The 15,009-nt window shown below is 40.0% G+C and overlaps 1 protein-coding gene across 10 annotated transcripts in view; it reads left to right on the plus strand.

Annotated features, from left to right (window-relative positions):
• PPP1R9A (protein phosphatase 1 regulatory subunit 9A) overlaps positions 1–15,009 on the plus strand; it is a 217,348-nt gene that overhangs the window by 178,465 nt on the left and 23,874 nt on the right. For 3 of the 10 annotated variants that reach the window (XM_060248520.1, XM_060248521.1, XM_060248524.1), the window contains 5 exons: positions 1,323–1,419; positions 2,392–2,560; positions 3,927–3,965; positions 11,289–11,446; positions 11,921–12,212. In XM_060248520.1, coding sequence (XP_060104503.1) covers positions 1,323–1,419; positions 2,392–2,560; positions 3,927–3,965; positions 11,289–11,446; positions 11,921–12,212 — 755 coding nt within the window. The remainder of the gene's footprint in view (positions 1–1,322; positions 1,420–2,391; positions 2,561–3,926; positions 3,966–11,288; positions 11,447–11,920; positions 12,213–15,009) is intronic. The other 7 variants (XM_060248523.1, XM_060248525.1, XM_060248530.1 and 4 more) reach the window with 3 other exon arrangements.

Consider the following 15,009-nt stretch of genomic DNA (forward strand, 5'->3'; position numbering starts at 1 on the left):
AAGCAAATCACTAAAGCAGAAAGGCTAGATTTTAGTCCAGTAGCACCTTAGAGCAGGGGTGTCAAACTTGCGACCTGGGGGCTGAATCAGGCCCCCAGAGGGCTCCTATCAGGCTCCTGAGCATCTGGCTATCATCTGCTTCCTTCTCCCTCTCTCTTGCTTCCTTCTGCATCACAGCTTGCCTTGCCGGGCTTGCTCAATCGCACAGGAGCTACAGAGCAAAGCCTCTATTTTCCCCATTGGCTGAGGCTCCTCCCTTGGGAAGGAAGGGGGGGAGGGATAGCTTGCTTTGCCAGGCTCTCTCAATCACACAGAAGAGCTACTGTGCCAAGCCTCTCTTCCTTCTGTTGGCTGAGGCTCCTCCCTTTCCTGGTCTCCTGGGGAAGGAAGGAAAGAACCAGAGTTTCCTTTGCTCAGTTTCCTGGATCGCATAGGAGAGATACCAAGAAACCACCTTTAAGACCAATAAATGCTAATGTTTAAAACATGTTTTATTTTTAAATTTTTTTAAAAAATATTTAATTGTGTTTGTCTGTGTTCTTTATAAAGTTTATGTCTCTGCTAACAGGCTTTACATTTTATGACACAAATGGCCTGGCCCGATAAGGTCTTATTTATGTCAGATCCAGCCTTCCTAACAAATGAGTTTGACACCCCTGCCTTAGAGTCCAGCAAAAATTCTAGGGAATAAGCTTTTGAGAATGAAAGCTCCCTTCATCAGATATGGTGGGAGCTTTCACTGTCAAATGTTTATACCCCCAAAATCCTGTTCTCTAAGATGCTACTGGACTTGAATCTAGCTGTTCTTCTGCAGATCAGCACAGTTACCCTCTGACACTCTCTAAAGCAGGTATACTTACAACTCTCCAAATACCAAAATCTGTATCTTTAAAAAAAGTTAGCAGCAGTAGAATGAAGAAAGATTTAATGAAGGATTTAATACCCAGCATATCAGCAGCTATCACATCTAAGTTAACTGTGAAGCACCTACATAACCTCCATAATGCATTTTGATATCATTTATTTAGTTTCACCATTTCAGCTGTGGCAGTTTACAGGTTTTCATAAAACAAGCAAAAGATTATTCCTACGAATCTATTTTACAGTGTCGTTTCCACATATGTTTGTTAACATTAAACTCCATATTTTCTTGTTCCCTACTGCCACATATTCATTATTATCAGATTTGTATAAGCTCTCCTATCAACACAGCAAACTATCTACTCATTATTATAGTCTGGTGTAAGAGCAACCTGTTTTAAACTCTGTTTTAAAAATTAAAATTTTGTTCTAACCAGAAATGTTTTTCCTCCTCCCTTAAGAGAACTTGAGTTTATCAAGCGGCAAGAAGTTGAAAGAAAGAAGATAGAAGATTTGGAGAAAGCTCATTTTGTGGAAGTTCAAGGTTTACAAGCTCGTGTAAGTAATTTTGGATGTTATGTGACTTTATTTCTGAACTGTAGCTAGATACACAATATAAATACTTTAAACAAACTATAAAGAGGAGCTGTGTGATTTATATTAAGAAGTGTGATTTATATTAAAATAAGCTTCTTCCACCATGGTAGTTAATGTCTGCTGCTCTTGGCAGCTACTTGGGATCCCTGGGCTCACAGCATCTCCTAGACAGACCTAGCAGCCACAGCAGCAGAAACTGTCCAAAGTCTGGCCTTGGCCTCTGCCCAGTCCCTCAGGTAGCTCTGCAGACACAAAAAGGTCACTGCAACCCCAACCTCCTTTTTAAAAAGTGTTTATTGTAATTCTTTATGTTTTAGCGAATATCATTTTAGACTGTATACGGCACAGAGATTATCTCTGTATTGGGGAAGAGGTTACATGCAGCATCCCTTGGTGATTACTGTACAGATGGTACAGTTAGCAGGCACATGACTCAGCACTTTTATTAAAGCTAAACAGATGAAAGTCTCCATGCCTAAAGGGAGATTTTCCACAAATCTAGATAATAACATTTTAAGTTCCTTGATGTAAGAAAAGAGGGTTTCAGTGTAATAATTAATTTCATGCATTTGTATTCTTATTACACAATATGTGAAATGTGAGTCAGGTTGGAGGTTTTCAGGACTCACCATAAAAATGGAGGGGATCAGCTGTGGAGCATAGGGTAGTGGTGGGAGGGGCTTCAGATTTCCTTCCCTTCCACCCTGCACTGCTTTCAACAGAAAAAAAATGGCCATGGGGTGTTTGTCATGCTGCAAGTTCCACGTGTCTGCCCACACATCTTGAGCAGATATGTATCAGATTTCACATATTGTGTTAGGAAGCCCATAGTAACTCTGTAAATTCACTGGGAAGGGGAGTGGGAAGAAGGGTCTTCTTCTTCTTAACCCCCGTTTTCTTACTCCTCCTAACATTGAAGTGTTTTACTCATAGATCAGAGAACTGGAAACAGAGGTATTCAGGCTACTGAAGCAAAATGGGAGCCAAGTTAACAATAACAACAACATTTTTGAAAGGCAAACATCTGTTGGAGAAGTCTCAGGAGATGGAATGGAAACCCTGGATGCAAAGCAAGTCTCTGGCTTGGATACCTTAAATCAAGGTTTGTCTGAACCAGATGATAAGCTTGATAATGCTACAGTTGTAGTGATGTTATAGTTTTCAATAACTATGGTATCTGATATGGTGACCAATTTAAAATGTGTATCACCTACTATACCTAATATACAGTTATCACCTAATTGTAATACCTGCAAGTTGTATACAAGTTTCTGTGTTCCATTCCATCCCACTTAAATTCCATTCAGTGTTTACATCATGCTAATAAAAATGTTAAGAGATCTCTTGTGCATCCTGTATCTGTTTTTGTTTACTTAGAGTACCAAGGGACCAAAATGGTTGCCTCTTTGTCAAAAAATAAACTAATAACTTATGTGAACACAAAATATGTATCCATGTGCATTTACATATACAGGTAGAGTCTGCACATGATGTTTGTCATCATCTGGGTGAGCAGAGGGAGAAACCAGAGAGAGAAGGGCTCAAACAAGCTGATCTCTCTCTAATCCCACTTTTCCTGTTGAAATAACTCTGAGTGGTCAACATTCCATCTCTCCTGGAGGATATTTAGTCCTTAGCTGGCTCCTCATTTTTTCTTTTTTGGTTAATTTACAAAAGTCTTGTTTTTCTGCATATTTGAAGGGTCTTTCAAATAGGGAAGGAGCCCTCACTTACCAGGTGGTGGCGGCCCTGTCATGCAGCTTTCATCAGCCATCCAAGGCTCATCTAGTTTTCTATTACGTATAGGCTTGGATCCTCAGCAGTGCACTCTAGAGCCAAGCAGATTCCCCGCCTCCACAGCCTTCTGTGCTTCCAAAACTGTGCTCCTTTGGGTTAGAGGAGCAGTCTAGGGGAGCAGATTGGAAATCTGAAATAGGAGAAAAATCAGCAAAAATTGCCTTTCCTTCTTCTGTTTATGGAAAAGGGCGAAATATAAATCTGCAAAATAAATAAATAAAATTTTAAAAGCTAGTCTGCCATAGTAATATTCAGGCAATAGATGTGTTTGAGCTAAACAGAACCGTGTAGGGGCAGAATTTGTGTTGATAAACTCAGGTCAGCTACAGTCATGTAGAAAGTGTCTGTGTATGGGGAATGTGTTTACCCCTGAAGCCTCACGCATGTGGGCAGCACTTCATTGGCCTCAGTGGTATATTCACCTGTGTGGTCCTGATCAATTTGATTTGTCCATGGAAAGATCAGTCTCATGATTTTGTACATTGGTCTAAAATAGTAAGGTAGCTTCTCACCTGGTGAATTCCAGATAAGAAATTAGCTTTCTAGCTACAGTCTAACCAGAACTTCATATTTTGAAGGAATTTCATTTAGTAATATTTTTCATGCTATAAACTTTTGAGGAGTGGAAATAATAGTCCATCATCTAACAGGCAACCTGTGCATGTTTGCAGAAGGAGCTGTAAAGGGGGGAGATCCTGAGGATGTTTTTGGTAAGTTCTTCTCTGGAGATGAGTGTTCTGATGTTCTCTCTGTGTAGAAGTCCACCGTGACAGTCAAGTGGTACAGTGAGTCTCCTGTCTGTTGTGGAACTCAGTAGTCCTGATAGTGATCATGCATGTTCTTAGCTTAAAGTACCTGATATTCTGTGGCTGAGCAGGACTGTGAAGATTCATACTAGCAAATGTTATCTCTGTATAAGGCTAAACTTGCTTCTGGAAAGAGCAAACCAGCTTGGACTGTAATATCCAGCTTGGACTGCTATAATACAGTTTACACAGGGCTGCCTTGGAAGATGATCCAGAAACTTCAAATGGTGCAAAATCCAGCAGCTTGGTTGTTGACTGGGATCTGCTTCGAAAAACATATAAAGCTAGTCGTTTCCCCGTTACACTAGTTTGTTCTGGGCCTGATTCAGTCTGCTGGCTTTGACCTTTAAAATACTTGAACAGCTTCCTAGAAAGTACCTGGTTTTGCAGGTCTTGGAGTCAACCAGTGAGACATTCTTGCAGGAACTTGTGTAAATCTGAGATTTGTTTGGTAGGGACTCAAGGATATGCATTCTCAGCTGCTGTCCCCAAGCTGCATGAGTCTCAGCCACTAGAAGTGTAAGGACTTAACAGTCCTTAATGTCAAGATTTTAATTTGAAATGTCTTGAATTAAGTTGTTGTTTGCTTGAGATCTAAACATCGTTGGGTTTTATTGGTTTTACCTTGTTTTTCTTGCCTTTTGTTGGGGGGAGTGTTATCATTAGCTGCCTCAGATTTTTTGTGGGAGTTAGAAAGTTAGCATATAAACTAAAAAATTAACTCTTGAGTTTTGAACATTAATGTAAATCAGGTATATAGAGTTTGTAGTGATACATGGTGAAAATTTTTAACAATTTGAAGTCATCACTAGTCTATTAGGCTAAAGTTCTTGTGTGCAAATAACTATTCAATGCAAGGGTCAGGAGGAAGGTGAGGAATCACACAGGGGAAAGGCTAATTTGCAGCCCTCCACAACATCTCCAACTGTGGGATTCTCAAAGCTCCCGAGGATTTAATTCCCCATCTTCTTCCCCCCTTTGTTTCTTTTAACTGACATTCAAGTACTCTCAATATTCCCCTTCTGTATCATATTTATCCTCATCAGGACATGTGTTATATGGTGGTTTTCCATTCAGTTAAAAATATTTTTTATTATTATTTTCCTGCATACCTAGAAAGTCCTCTGAGTATCTGGGGATCCCTGCCTTGCTCCTATGTGGCATGCTTTTTTAATATGCCTAGTATTTGGTAAGTTTGATATAACCATTTCTTTCTTAGCGTCATGGCTACCCTGTGAGGGCCTCTTGAGTCATGGGACCATCTGGGGGGAAAGCAGCTATTTCAAAGGTTTTTCATTCTCTGTTCCACAGAAAATATTAATTTGAATGAAAGAAAAGGTAGTCCCCTGTGCAAGCACTTGATCGCTACTGGCTCAAAGGGTGATGTCACATCCCGACGTTTTCTTGGCTGACTTTTACGGAGTGGTTTGCCATTCCCTTCTGCAATCATCTACACTTTACTCCCAGCAAGCTGGGTACTCATGTTACTGACCTTGGAAGGATGGAAGGCTGAGTCAACCTTGAGCCGGCTACCCAAACCCAGCTTCCTCCAGGATCGAACTCAGGTGGTGAGCAGAGCTTGGACTGCAGTACTGCAGCTTGCCATGTTGATCTGCAGTAGAACAGTTAGGTTCGAGTCCAGTAGCACCTTAGAGATGAACAGAAATTATAGAGCATGAGCTTTTGAGAATCAAAACTCCCTTTATCAATCAGACCACCAGGTGTCTGACAAAGGGAACTTTGAATCTTGAAAGCTCATATCCTGGAACTCTTGTTGGTCTCTAGGGCTTTTTTACAAGAGCTTACAGGGCTCTTCATACAGGGCCTACTGTAAGCTCCTGGAGAATTGGCTACATCAGGGGTGTGTGGCCTAATATGCAAATGAGCTCCTGTTACAAAAAAAGCCCTCTTGGTCTCTAAGGTGCTACTGAACTCGAACCCAACTGTGTTAACGTTCCCTCTTTATTGTGCTGTTCACTGATAATGGCTAAACTTTCCTAAGTATCAGTGATGTGAAAAAATGTTAATTCTCATGAAATTGATCCCATAGGGTTTTCAAGGCAAGAAACTTTCAGTGGTGATTTGCCATTGCCTCGCTCTGCATTATTTCTTGATAGTCTCCCATCCAAATACTAACCAGGGTTGAACACCTCCTTAGCTTCCAAGATCCAACTAGGTCAGGCTAGCCTGGGCTATCCAGGTTAAGACGTGATTTTTGTATTCCACATGATTTTGCAGTTGTGCACATTTTTTTCTTACATTTATTGCAGAATTGAGTTGCAATTCCAAATGGATCAAAGGCCGGTTCTCTTTTGACACCTCACTTCCAAGGGAAATGCCTTCTTCTTGCCTTATGGGCCAATTTTACACTCTATACTACTTTCAAAGTAACATCCAAACAAGCAAATCCTCTTGTGAAAATCAAGTCTTTTGGAGATGACTGTACCACCTCAACTACTGAACATTTGAATCAGCTTAGTGGGGAAACAGAAAGGGCTTGGGATTGAGATCTGAGTTTTGCTCCGGCATTTATTTTGATTTGTTTTTTTTCCAGAGGAAGAAACAATTATACAGCAGTGGGGACCTCATAACCTGTGTCTGACTTGGACACAGTGTTAACTATTTGTTCAGAGCATTGTCCTTAAAGAAGATGCCATTAGAATACATGTTGTTTTAGTTATCTGTGGAACCAGGAAGGATCCCAGGTTCTTGTGAAGGAGATAACCGCATTCTGCTGCAACATTTCTACAATTTCTATATAGTACATTTCTGTTGACTTTCACAAAGTAATTTCCAAAAGTGAATTCACAAGCACATGTTACGTAAATTAAATTTAGATGTATTTTCATCATTTGTGCCCATTTTAACTTGTACAGCCTGAGGCAGTGTAATAAAACCTAAGTTTATGTTCCATAGTTAAAATGGGAATAAATTGTACATCTGTGCTTCTCACGAATATTGGCACCAAAAGAACATTTTTGCATTTAGAAAACATTTTTTAAAAAATGAAGTGAATTACTTGGTTTGTATATATCAAAAATATCTATCTATAAACCAAAATTATTTTGATTGAAATATGTTTGCCAAATTGGTCTTTATTGTTCTTTTGGTAGCAGTTTGGCTGGCAGGAGAAAAAGGTAGTAAATTCACATTGATAGAATTTTCATCCTGGATTTTGGCTGTTAGTCAAGTTTTTGAGACCAAGGCTGCCATATCTTTGCCATTCCTTGTATCTATTTCTGTTGTACTCTGCAAGTTGTGTAAAATCATACTTACAAGCACTGTGATGACTTTCTGCTGTCTCAGAGACAAATCGGGTGTAAAAATTCCACAGTTGCTTTTTTATTAATGAGAACAGCAGCCAGTTCTGTTTTTCCATTGATGTGGCCTTTGGGTGATTGACTGTGATGAAGGCATCACCTGCAGACATTATCCTGTCACATTTTAGGAAGAAAAGGGGAAACCATACAAGATGGCCTGCCTGTAGCAAGTGTGACAGTGAAATCCTTAGCAAAGTTTCACTGAGGTTAATGGGCTTTAGTGGGTAAAACCACAGAGTTTCTGCCAATTCGTTATAGTTACCCTTTGTCACTTGTACCTGGAAGTGATGTAGCGACATCAGTGTATCACCAATATCATACCCTCATGTACCGGTAGTTCTGGTGGTCCAGATCCTTCTTTAACTAGCAGAATACAGGAGGCTTTAACACAGATGTGTTTCTATTGAAACAGAACAGACCATGTCACAAAGTTACACAGAGCCACTGTTTCAAGTTGAAACTAAATAATATCTACTTTATTCTAGAAATACATGTCTGATAGTGCAGGGTAAGAGACAGAGCAAGATCCAGTTTGGTGTAGTGGTTAAGTGTGTGGTTTGGTGTAGTGGTTAAGTGCATAGACTCTTATCTAGGATAATAAGGTTTGATTCCCCACTCCTTCACTTGCAGCTGCTGGAATGGCCTGGGTTAGCCATAGCTATCTCAGAGCTGTCCTTGAAAGGGCAGCTTCTGGGAGAGCTCTCTCAGCCCCACCTACCTCACAGGGTGTCTGTTGCGGGGGAGGAAGATAAAGGAGGTTGTAAGCCACTCTGAGATCCAGAGTGGAGGGTAGGGTAGGGTATAAATCCAACATAATTTTCTTTTTCTTCATCCTATGCTATCTACCTGGCAGATGGGGTTGGATGCAGAGAGGAGCATCCTTTAGCCCCATCTTGTGGAAGGACGAAGATGGGGGGGGGGGGGAGGAGAGAGAGAGAGTGGAAAGGAAGTTTCTTTTCCCTATGAGTGTTCATCTGCACTTCAAAAGGACACTGTGACAATAGAGAGAAAACAGGAAAATGCTTAGTGTGTGCCTGTCTGCCCTGCCTACTCTGTGGTCACTTGCTTCTGAAGATCTGAGGCACAGGGACATTGCACCAGGTACTTCCAATATAGCCTTCCTCTCCCTGGTTGCCAGACAACTCAGCCAGGACCTGTAGTGGGGAGAACCTGGGGCTCAATGGTAGATCAAATGTTTTGCAGGCAGAAGGCCCTGGCAACTCCAGTTAAAGGTTCTTGTGTTATTGGATTTAGGAAAGACCTTTATCTCCCTGAGACCATGCACAGCTGCAACCAGTCAGAGTAAGCAATATTGAGCTAATTGACCAATATTGACCAATAGTATAATTTGGTACTGTGGCCTCATATATATGTTCTTAAGAGCCAAGTATTCAAGTTGCTGTTACTTCTGGAAGGATAAGAAATTGCCTTCCCTGCGTTTTATATACACACACACATTTGCTTGTATGTAAAGAAAAAAATGTCCAGTGCCTGAACCAACCAAGCAAAAGGAGTCAAGATGCAAAGTGTGTTTGTGCATGTTGATTCTGTTCCTCAGAATATTTCCTATATCTAGAAAATGTTTTGGGGAGACTTGGTGAAAGCACTTAAAATGAAATCACTGGGGGAATGTTATGCATGCTCTGTAACACTTTCCTTTGCCCTATTTTTATGCAAGACCAAACTTCTTATTTTAACCTTGCAGAGTTTTAAAAGGAGGTAGGGAAGGAGCACTTTTGAATGGAAAAGTGTGCAGAAAGTTAGGAAGTGTACACATTTCCCTTTTGTATTATGGGCTGAAGTTTTCCTTTCTGTGCGTGTTTTCTCTTTATATAGACCTAATTGAAAAATAGTCACCTAATGGTTTAAATAGCTATTAACTCTCCTTTTGCATTTGTTCTTAAATCCTCTTTGACTCTAAATAATTATGCCAACATAGCTGTCTTCAGGAGTTAATGCCCTCTTGTCCCCTCCTAAATGCTCTCTTGGACTGAAATTATCTCTAAGTACTCTTTGTGAGATATTAAGGCTATTATTGTTTCTAGCACTTTAGAAAGATCTTATGGACCAAGGTAACCATAATGAGAAAAGGGTATATACCGATCCCACTTGCACAACCTGCTGGAAATATCTCAGCTGACTTCATCAGAATTAGATTTATGCTTAGATTCTTGTTATCGTCTCCCCTCGTTCACATGCTTGTTCATTTCATTTATAACCACTTTGCTTAAGGGATCAAATTCTTCTTTACATAAGGAAAAGTGGAGCCAGCTGTATAAGGCTGGTTATGCCTGTTTTTCATGAGGTGTATTTACATGACAAATATATTTTATATGAGCTCCATGGTCATAACTTCTCCCAAAGAAAGTTGAGAATTGTAATTTTGTAGTTATAATAAGGTAGCTTTTATGAGGGCAGAAAGGCAAAGTATGTGTTTTGTAAAGTTAAATAAATAAAGCTAAAACATTTTATGTCAGTGCAGGAGTTGTATTCAAGGTTTCAGTTATTCCCCACAGAACTGTGAATCTCAGGGTTCTCTGAGGAGAGGGAATTGCTGTTGTATCTCTTTTCTTGTGCAGGTAATGCCTGAAGTTTCCTTGCTTTGATGAAAGCTATCTCGAGCTACAGTACATCACTATGGTCCTTTCTAATGTGAAAAACTGACAAAATTGATTGTTGCTTTTGCATCTGCTGCCATGCTTCTTGGAAAAACACTAATAAACAAGTGATTCAGTAAATGGCTTTGTTGACTTTATGTCAGTTTATGCTTTCCTTCTGACATTAGTTTACTGACCAAGATAGCTGACCTCAAGCCTTGAGCTATTAGAGGCTGCAAAAGGATCAGGTCATTCAGACATATATGGATTAACTAGTTTGCAGGTCTTTTCAGCAAGGTTTGTGTTTTATCCATGGGTACGGCACACCCAAACAGAATTCTCCATTGTCTTTGTTGTTCTGCTCTGTCTTCTCCAGCTTCAGTTATCCTTGGAAAACCATGATTCTTACCCTATAAGTGTAACTAGTGGGGAGGGGGTTTACACAAATCTAGAATGTTTGTTTACAAGGTCAAGATTAGCTCAGTTCCTGAGATGGTAGTCCTAGGAAACCTTTGGCAAATCAAGGCAAGTAGGGGTTGCAGCATAAACCCATTCTAATTAATGGATTAGATCAAGAATTACTTTCTTATTATATGTCCATCATAGCTGCAGACATATGAACTTGGGTAGACTGGAACAGAAAGTTTTTAATGGGTTTCATCTTGGAAACCAGGGTGAGTGTTCTTTTTTAAGCAAGACCATTCAGTCCCTGATCTCCGTTTTAAAACCTAGTAAGGTCACTTATGATTGCTGTCCAAAAATTCTCCCCAAATAGTTGGGCAAAACTATGCCTCAATCAACATAATTCTTAAAATGTTTGTTTACTCGTAGATTAGATTCTTGTAGCACTTTTGCAGGCGCAAAGACAGCAAAGGACAGGCTATTTTATATAATGTTTTATTCTTTTTTTCCTTCTTACAGACCCTGCTCTACCTCTCCCTCCATCTTTCATTGCTCCTTCCTCTGCTCTTAGCTTTCAGTATAGAGAGAGCTAGTCTGTCCAGCAACAGACTACAGTCTCCTTAATGGGACAAATTCTAAACATCAGTAATGACATAAACTACAGCAATTAAAATACAAGAAGTGGATTTCAGATTTGCTTAAAGCTTGTCAGACCATATACCAACTTGAATGTGGTCCATAGAGTTATTCACTTTATTAGCATACTTGAAATGAGTGTGGGACATCTCGCTAGTCTTTCATACAAACAAGCCGGACATGTATTTTGTATATGGAAATGCGGACCATGTCCCCAGATATTAGAACATTTAAATGGATACAGTGATTTCATAGCCATTTTTCCTCTACAGATTTTAATGAAGCAGTCCCGGAGACAGAAAGGCTGGACTCTAAAGCGCTGAAAACTCGAGTGCAGCTTTCAGTTAAGAACAAAAGGTCAAGACCAAGTAGAACAAGACTGTATGACAGCATCAGCTCTACAGATGGAGAAGATAGCCTTGAAAGAAAGGTGATGTGTGATTTCTTTTTCTCTTCAGTCACCACCTCTTCACTTTGCCTCATGTTCATGTTGTCAGAGTATCTTTATTTTAGCACAGGCAATACTTGCTCATGTCTGATGGAATTATAATAAAGTGTTCAGGGCTGTTTTCACTTGGAAGTAACCATCTCTTCCCTTGCAGCAGTTTCAAGGCTTCTGGTGTATTTTGTGTGCCTTATTCGGTGTTGATTTTCTAGGTGTACTGTTATTAAGTCTGATTTAAACCACAGCAAACCTGCAAGTCGTGCTTAGCTGGTAACTTTACTTAGGTACAGAGAAGTTATATCCAAATCTTGCTATGGAAAATGTGAAAACTGAAATTAGGAAAGATTAAAGTGAATTCTTGGGACAGGTGCTAAAATATGGATTTGTGCGTTCAAAGTAATATTGCTCTGATTGTTTCTTACATGCCATAATCTGCTTCGTAATCTCTTGTATCAACAGCCTCCGTATAGTTTTGGTAGCCCTATGCACATTAGAATATCACCTCTGCCCATGTGTATGAGAGCATCCTCACCAGCATCAGATTCTGGTGCTTCCTCCCTTTCCCCTGTGGCTAGCAGTGCATCCTTTGCATTTGAGAACATAGCTGGAACTCAGGATGAAGAGCCACAGTACGTAAGCATTGGTTGTTCCCATGGAGACACGCCACTCTCCTCTCCTTCAAAGTCCTGCCTCAGCTGTGAACATTCACCTGTGCATCATCCAGTCTGCAGGAGTATCCTCCATGACAAAGGTATATATACATATGATTTAAATTTGTCACTGCGTCTCTTTTTAATCCTATGTGCAGGTATTTCATTTATCTGATCAGTAATATTAATAGGGTTGTTCTCAGGAGGAATGGAGTTCCAGAAAACCCTGAGGCACAGGAAGAGCTGCATATGTGCTTCTTTGGAACTTGCCCTGTATGTCTGTAGCTTATGTGCAAATACAGTGGCATGTTGGAAAATAAGGGAAATTAATTTCCTGATAAAGTAGTTGAGATCTCAGAGCAGCAGACGTTACATAGGAATATGTGCTGTAAATGAAACATTAAGGACATAAGAAGAACCTTGCTGGAGCAGACCAGTGGTCTGTGTAGTCCAGCATTCTGTCTCGCACAGTGGTCAGCTAGTTACTCTGGAAGGCCAAACAACAGGACATAGAGGTTAAGGCCTTCCTTGATGTTACCTCCTGGCACTGGGATTCAGAGGCTTGCTGCCTCTGAACATGGAAGCTCCCTTTAGTCACCATGGTTAGTAGCCACTAATAGACTTCCCCTCCATGAATTTCCTTTTAAAGCTGTCTATGCTTGGGGCCACCAGTACATCCTCTGGCAATGAATTCCACATCTTAATCAAGCTCTGTGCAGAGAAGTATTTGCTTTTGTTCACCTGAATCGACTGCCTTCAGCTTCATTGGGTTTCCTCAAGTTCTGGTATTTGGGAGAAGAAGAAAAAGCTCTTTCTGTCAACTCTCTCCACCCTGTGCATAATTTTTTAACTTCTACATTGTCTCGTCCTCCTCTCATAATCTCTTTTCTAAACTGAAAAGTCCCAGCCTCTTCAATCATCCCTCATAGGGAAGGTGTTTCAACCCCCTAATCCTCCTGATTGCTTCATCTGTACTTTTCCAGCTCTGCAATGAGATATGGTGGCCAGAATTAAACACAGTCTTCTAAATGGTGACTCATAGATCTATGCAAGGGCATTATCATATCAGCTGTTTTATTTTCAGTCCCTTTCCTAATAATCCCCAACACTGAGTTCGCTTTTTTTGACTGCTGTGTCACACATTCAGATGCTGTGTGCAAATGTCCCCGTGGAGCTCCTACCTACATAAATTCTACAGTATTCATTTTAGTGGAGGACTTGTGTCCATAGCTTCTTCATTCATTCTTGTCTCAAAGGAAGGCAGGGTCTGTGCTCCCATGCATCCACATGGTGAAGGTTAAATTTGGGGGGAGGGATATACATATCGCCCAATCCACACAGTTCCTTTACGCTTCCCTCATTTGATGAGCAATTCTGAATGAACCTGTTCTCCACAATTATAGAAAGAAAATAATTTCCCTGTGTTGTTTGGTCTCCCTTTTGGGGGTTAGGTAGCCTGTTAACCTGTGGTCATTGTCTGTGTTTTGAGTTTCCATGGGAACAAATCCTGGATGCTTTAGGCATTTCAGCAGTAAATAGTAAATGTTTACTGGGTCTTCTAAAAAAGAAGAGACAGATTGATGAGAGTGTTTAAAATGTGTGATTTTTTAAAAAAAAGTCTTGACAGAAACAGCTGATAATCTGTTTCACAAAGGGATACATGTAGAAAGGAATACACAGACTGTACCGTTACAAATAAAGAGTGGCTTCATCTACACATAGTTGTTGTTATGTGGTTGCCGCTGGTTTGTCTTGTCCACACAGGAAAATCCAGTTGCAAGTGATTGTTCTAGTGGAGTGAGAGCACAGTATTCAAACATGTGGGTATAACCAGCGTTTAGTTGATATATTTTTCTGAAGATTGACAGGAATTGAGAGTGATGGCTAAAATGAATAAATGAGCAATTGTTCATCTTTGACTGGGTGCACTAAGAAACCTTATTGACAAAATTAATCCTCCTTTCAGTCTCCATTCATAAAATCTTTAGAGTGCCTGTTACAAAATACTCAGGTTTATTCAGCAGTGTTGATATGATTTGGGGCTGTTTCCTTGCCCTTGTAATTTCTTTCATTGCTTCGTCTGTTTCACAAGACATTTAATTCCCCATGTTCTCATGAAAAATCTGCAATAAAACTATTACTGTTTGATCCTTTACAAAAAGTTATAGGCATTCTCGGTACATTTAAAAAATGGGACATGATTTCAAATTGGCCTAGGAGCATCAGTGCAATTAACTGTTTTTGTAACTATGACTGAACTTTTGGAATTATTTCCATCTCTGTATTTTCTTTTTTGCTGCACAGGCACATGCAGTCATTGCACATAGTAAATTTTGCTTTCTTCCAATTACTTTGGACTTCCTTACTCTGTATAATACTCTGTATGAAAGTAAATGTCAAATTGAAGAACTGTTAATGGCCCTTTAGTAGGGATTCAGTGATGATAGACAGGATGTAAAGTGGGAGGCATATGAAGAGGTCAAAATGGGAAAAGAACCTGTTAATTGTGAAAAAAAAATCTATAATCAAGTAATGCCCATGACTGCCGTCAAAAGAAAGCCTGATATGCGTGGAAAGAAAGATCTGTTGCATTGCTAGAATTTTCTTTAATTATTTTTAGTAAAAGGAGATCTTGCTGCCAAAGAGGCAAGTCACTTGAGGATAACTTTGTCTCTTCAGCACTCCAATGAAGTGTGACGACAACAACAAAAATTCCAAGGAAATTTCATCTAAATGTGCTTTGCCCTGCTCTGCTCTGCACTAGTAGCATTTTTTTAAATCAGAATCAAGGTGTTGGATCCAAAGATGCCTTCCTGTGTGTAGGGAAGGATGTGAGATTTTTGCAGATTTTCAAGTTGCAGCTGTACTGTTCCCCATGGTCTTGCAAGCCCCTGGAGC

The sequence above is a fragment of the Heteronotia binoei genome, chromosome 10 (assembly GCF_032191835.1).
Source record: "Heteronotia binoei isolate CCM8104 ecotype False Entrance Well chromosome 10, APGP_CSIRO_Hbin_v1, whole genome shotgun sequence".
NCBI classification, from domain to species: Eukaryota; Metazoa; Chordata; class Lepidosauria; order Squamata; family Gekkonidae; genus Heteronotia; species Heteronotia binoei.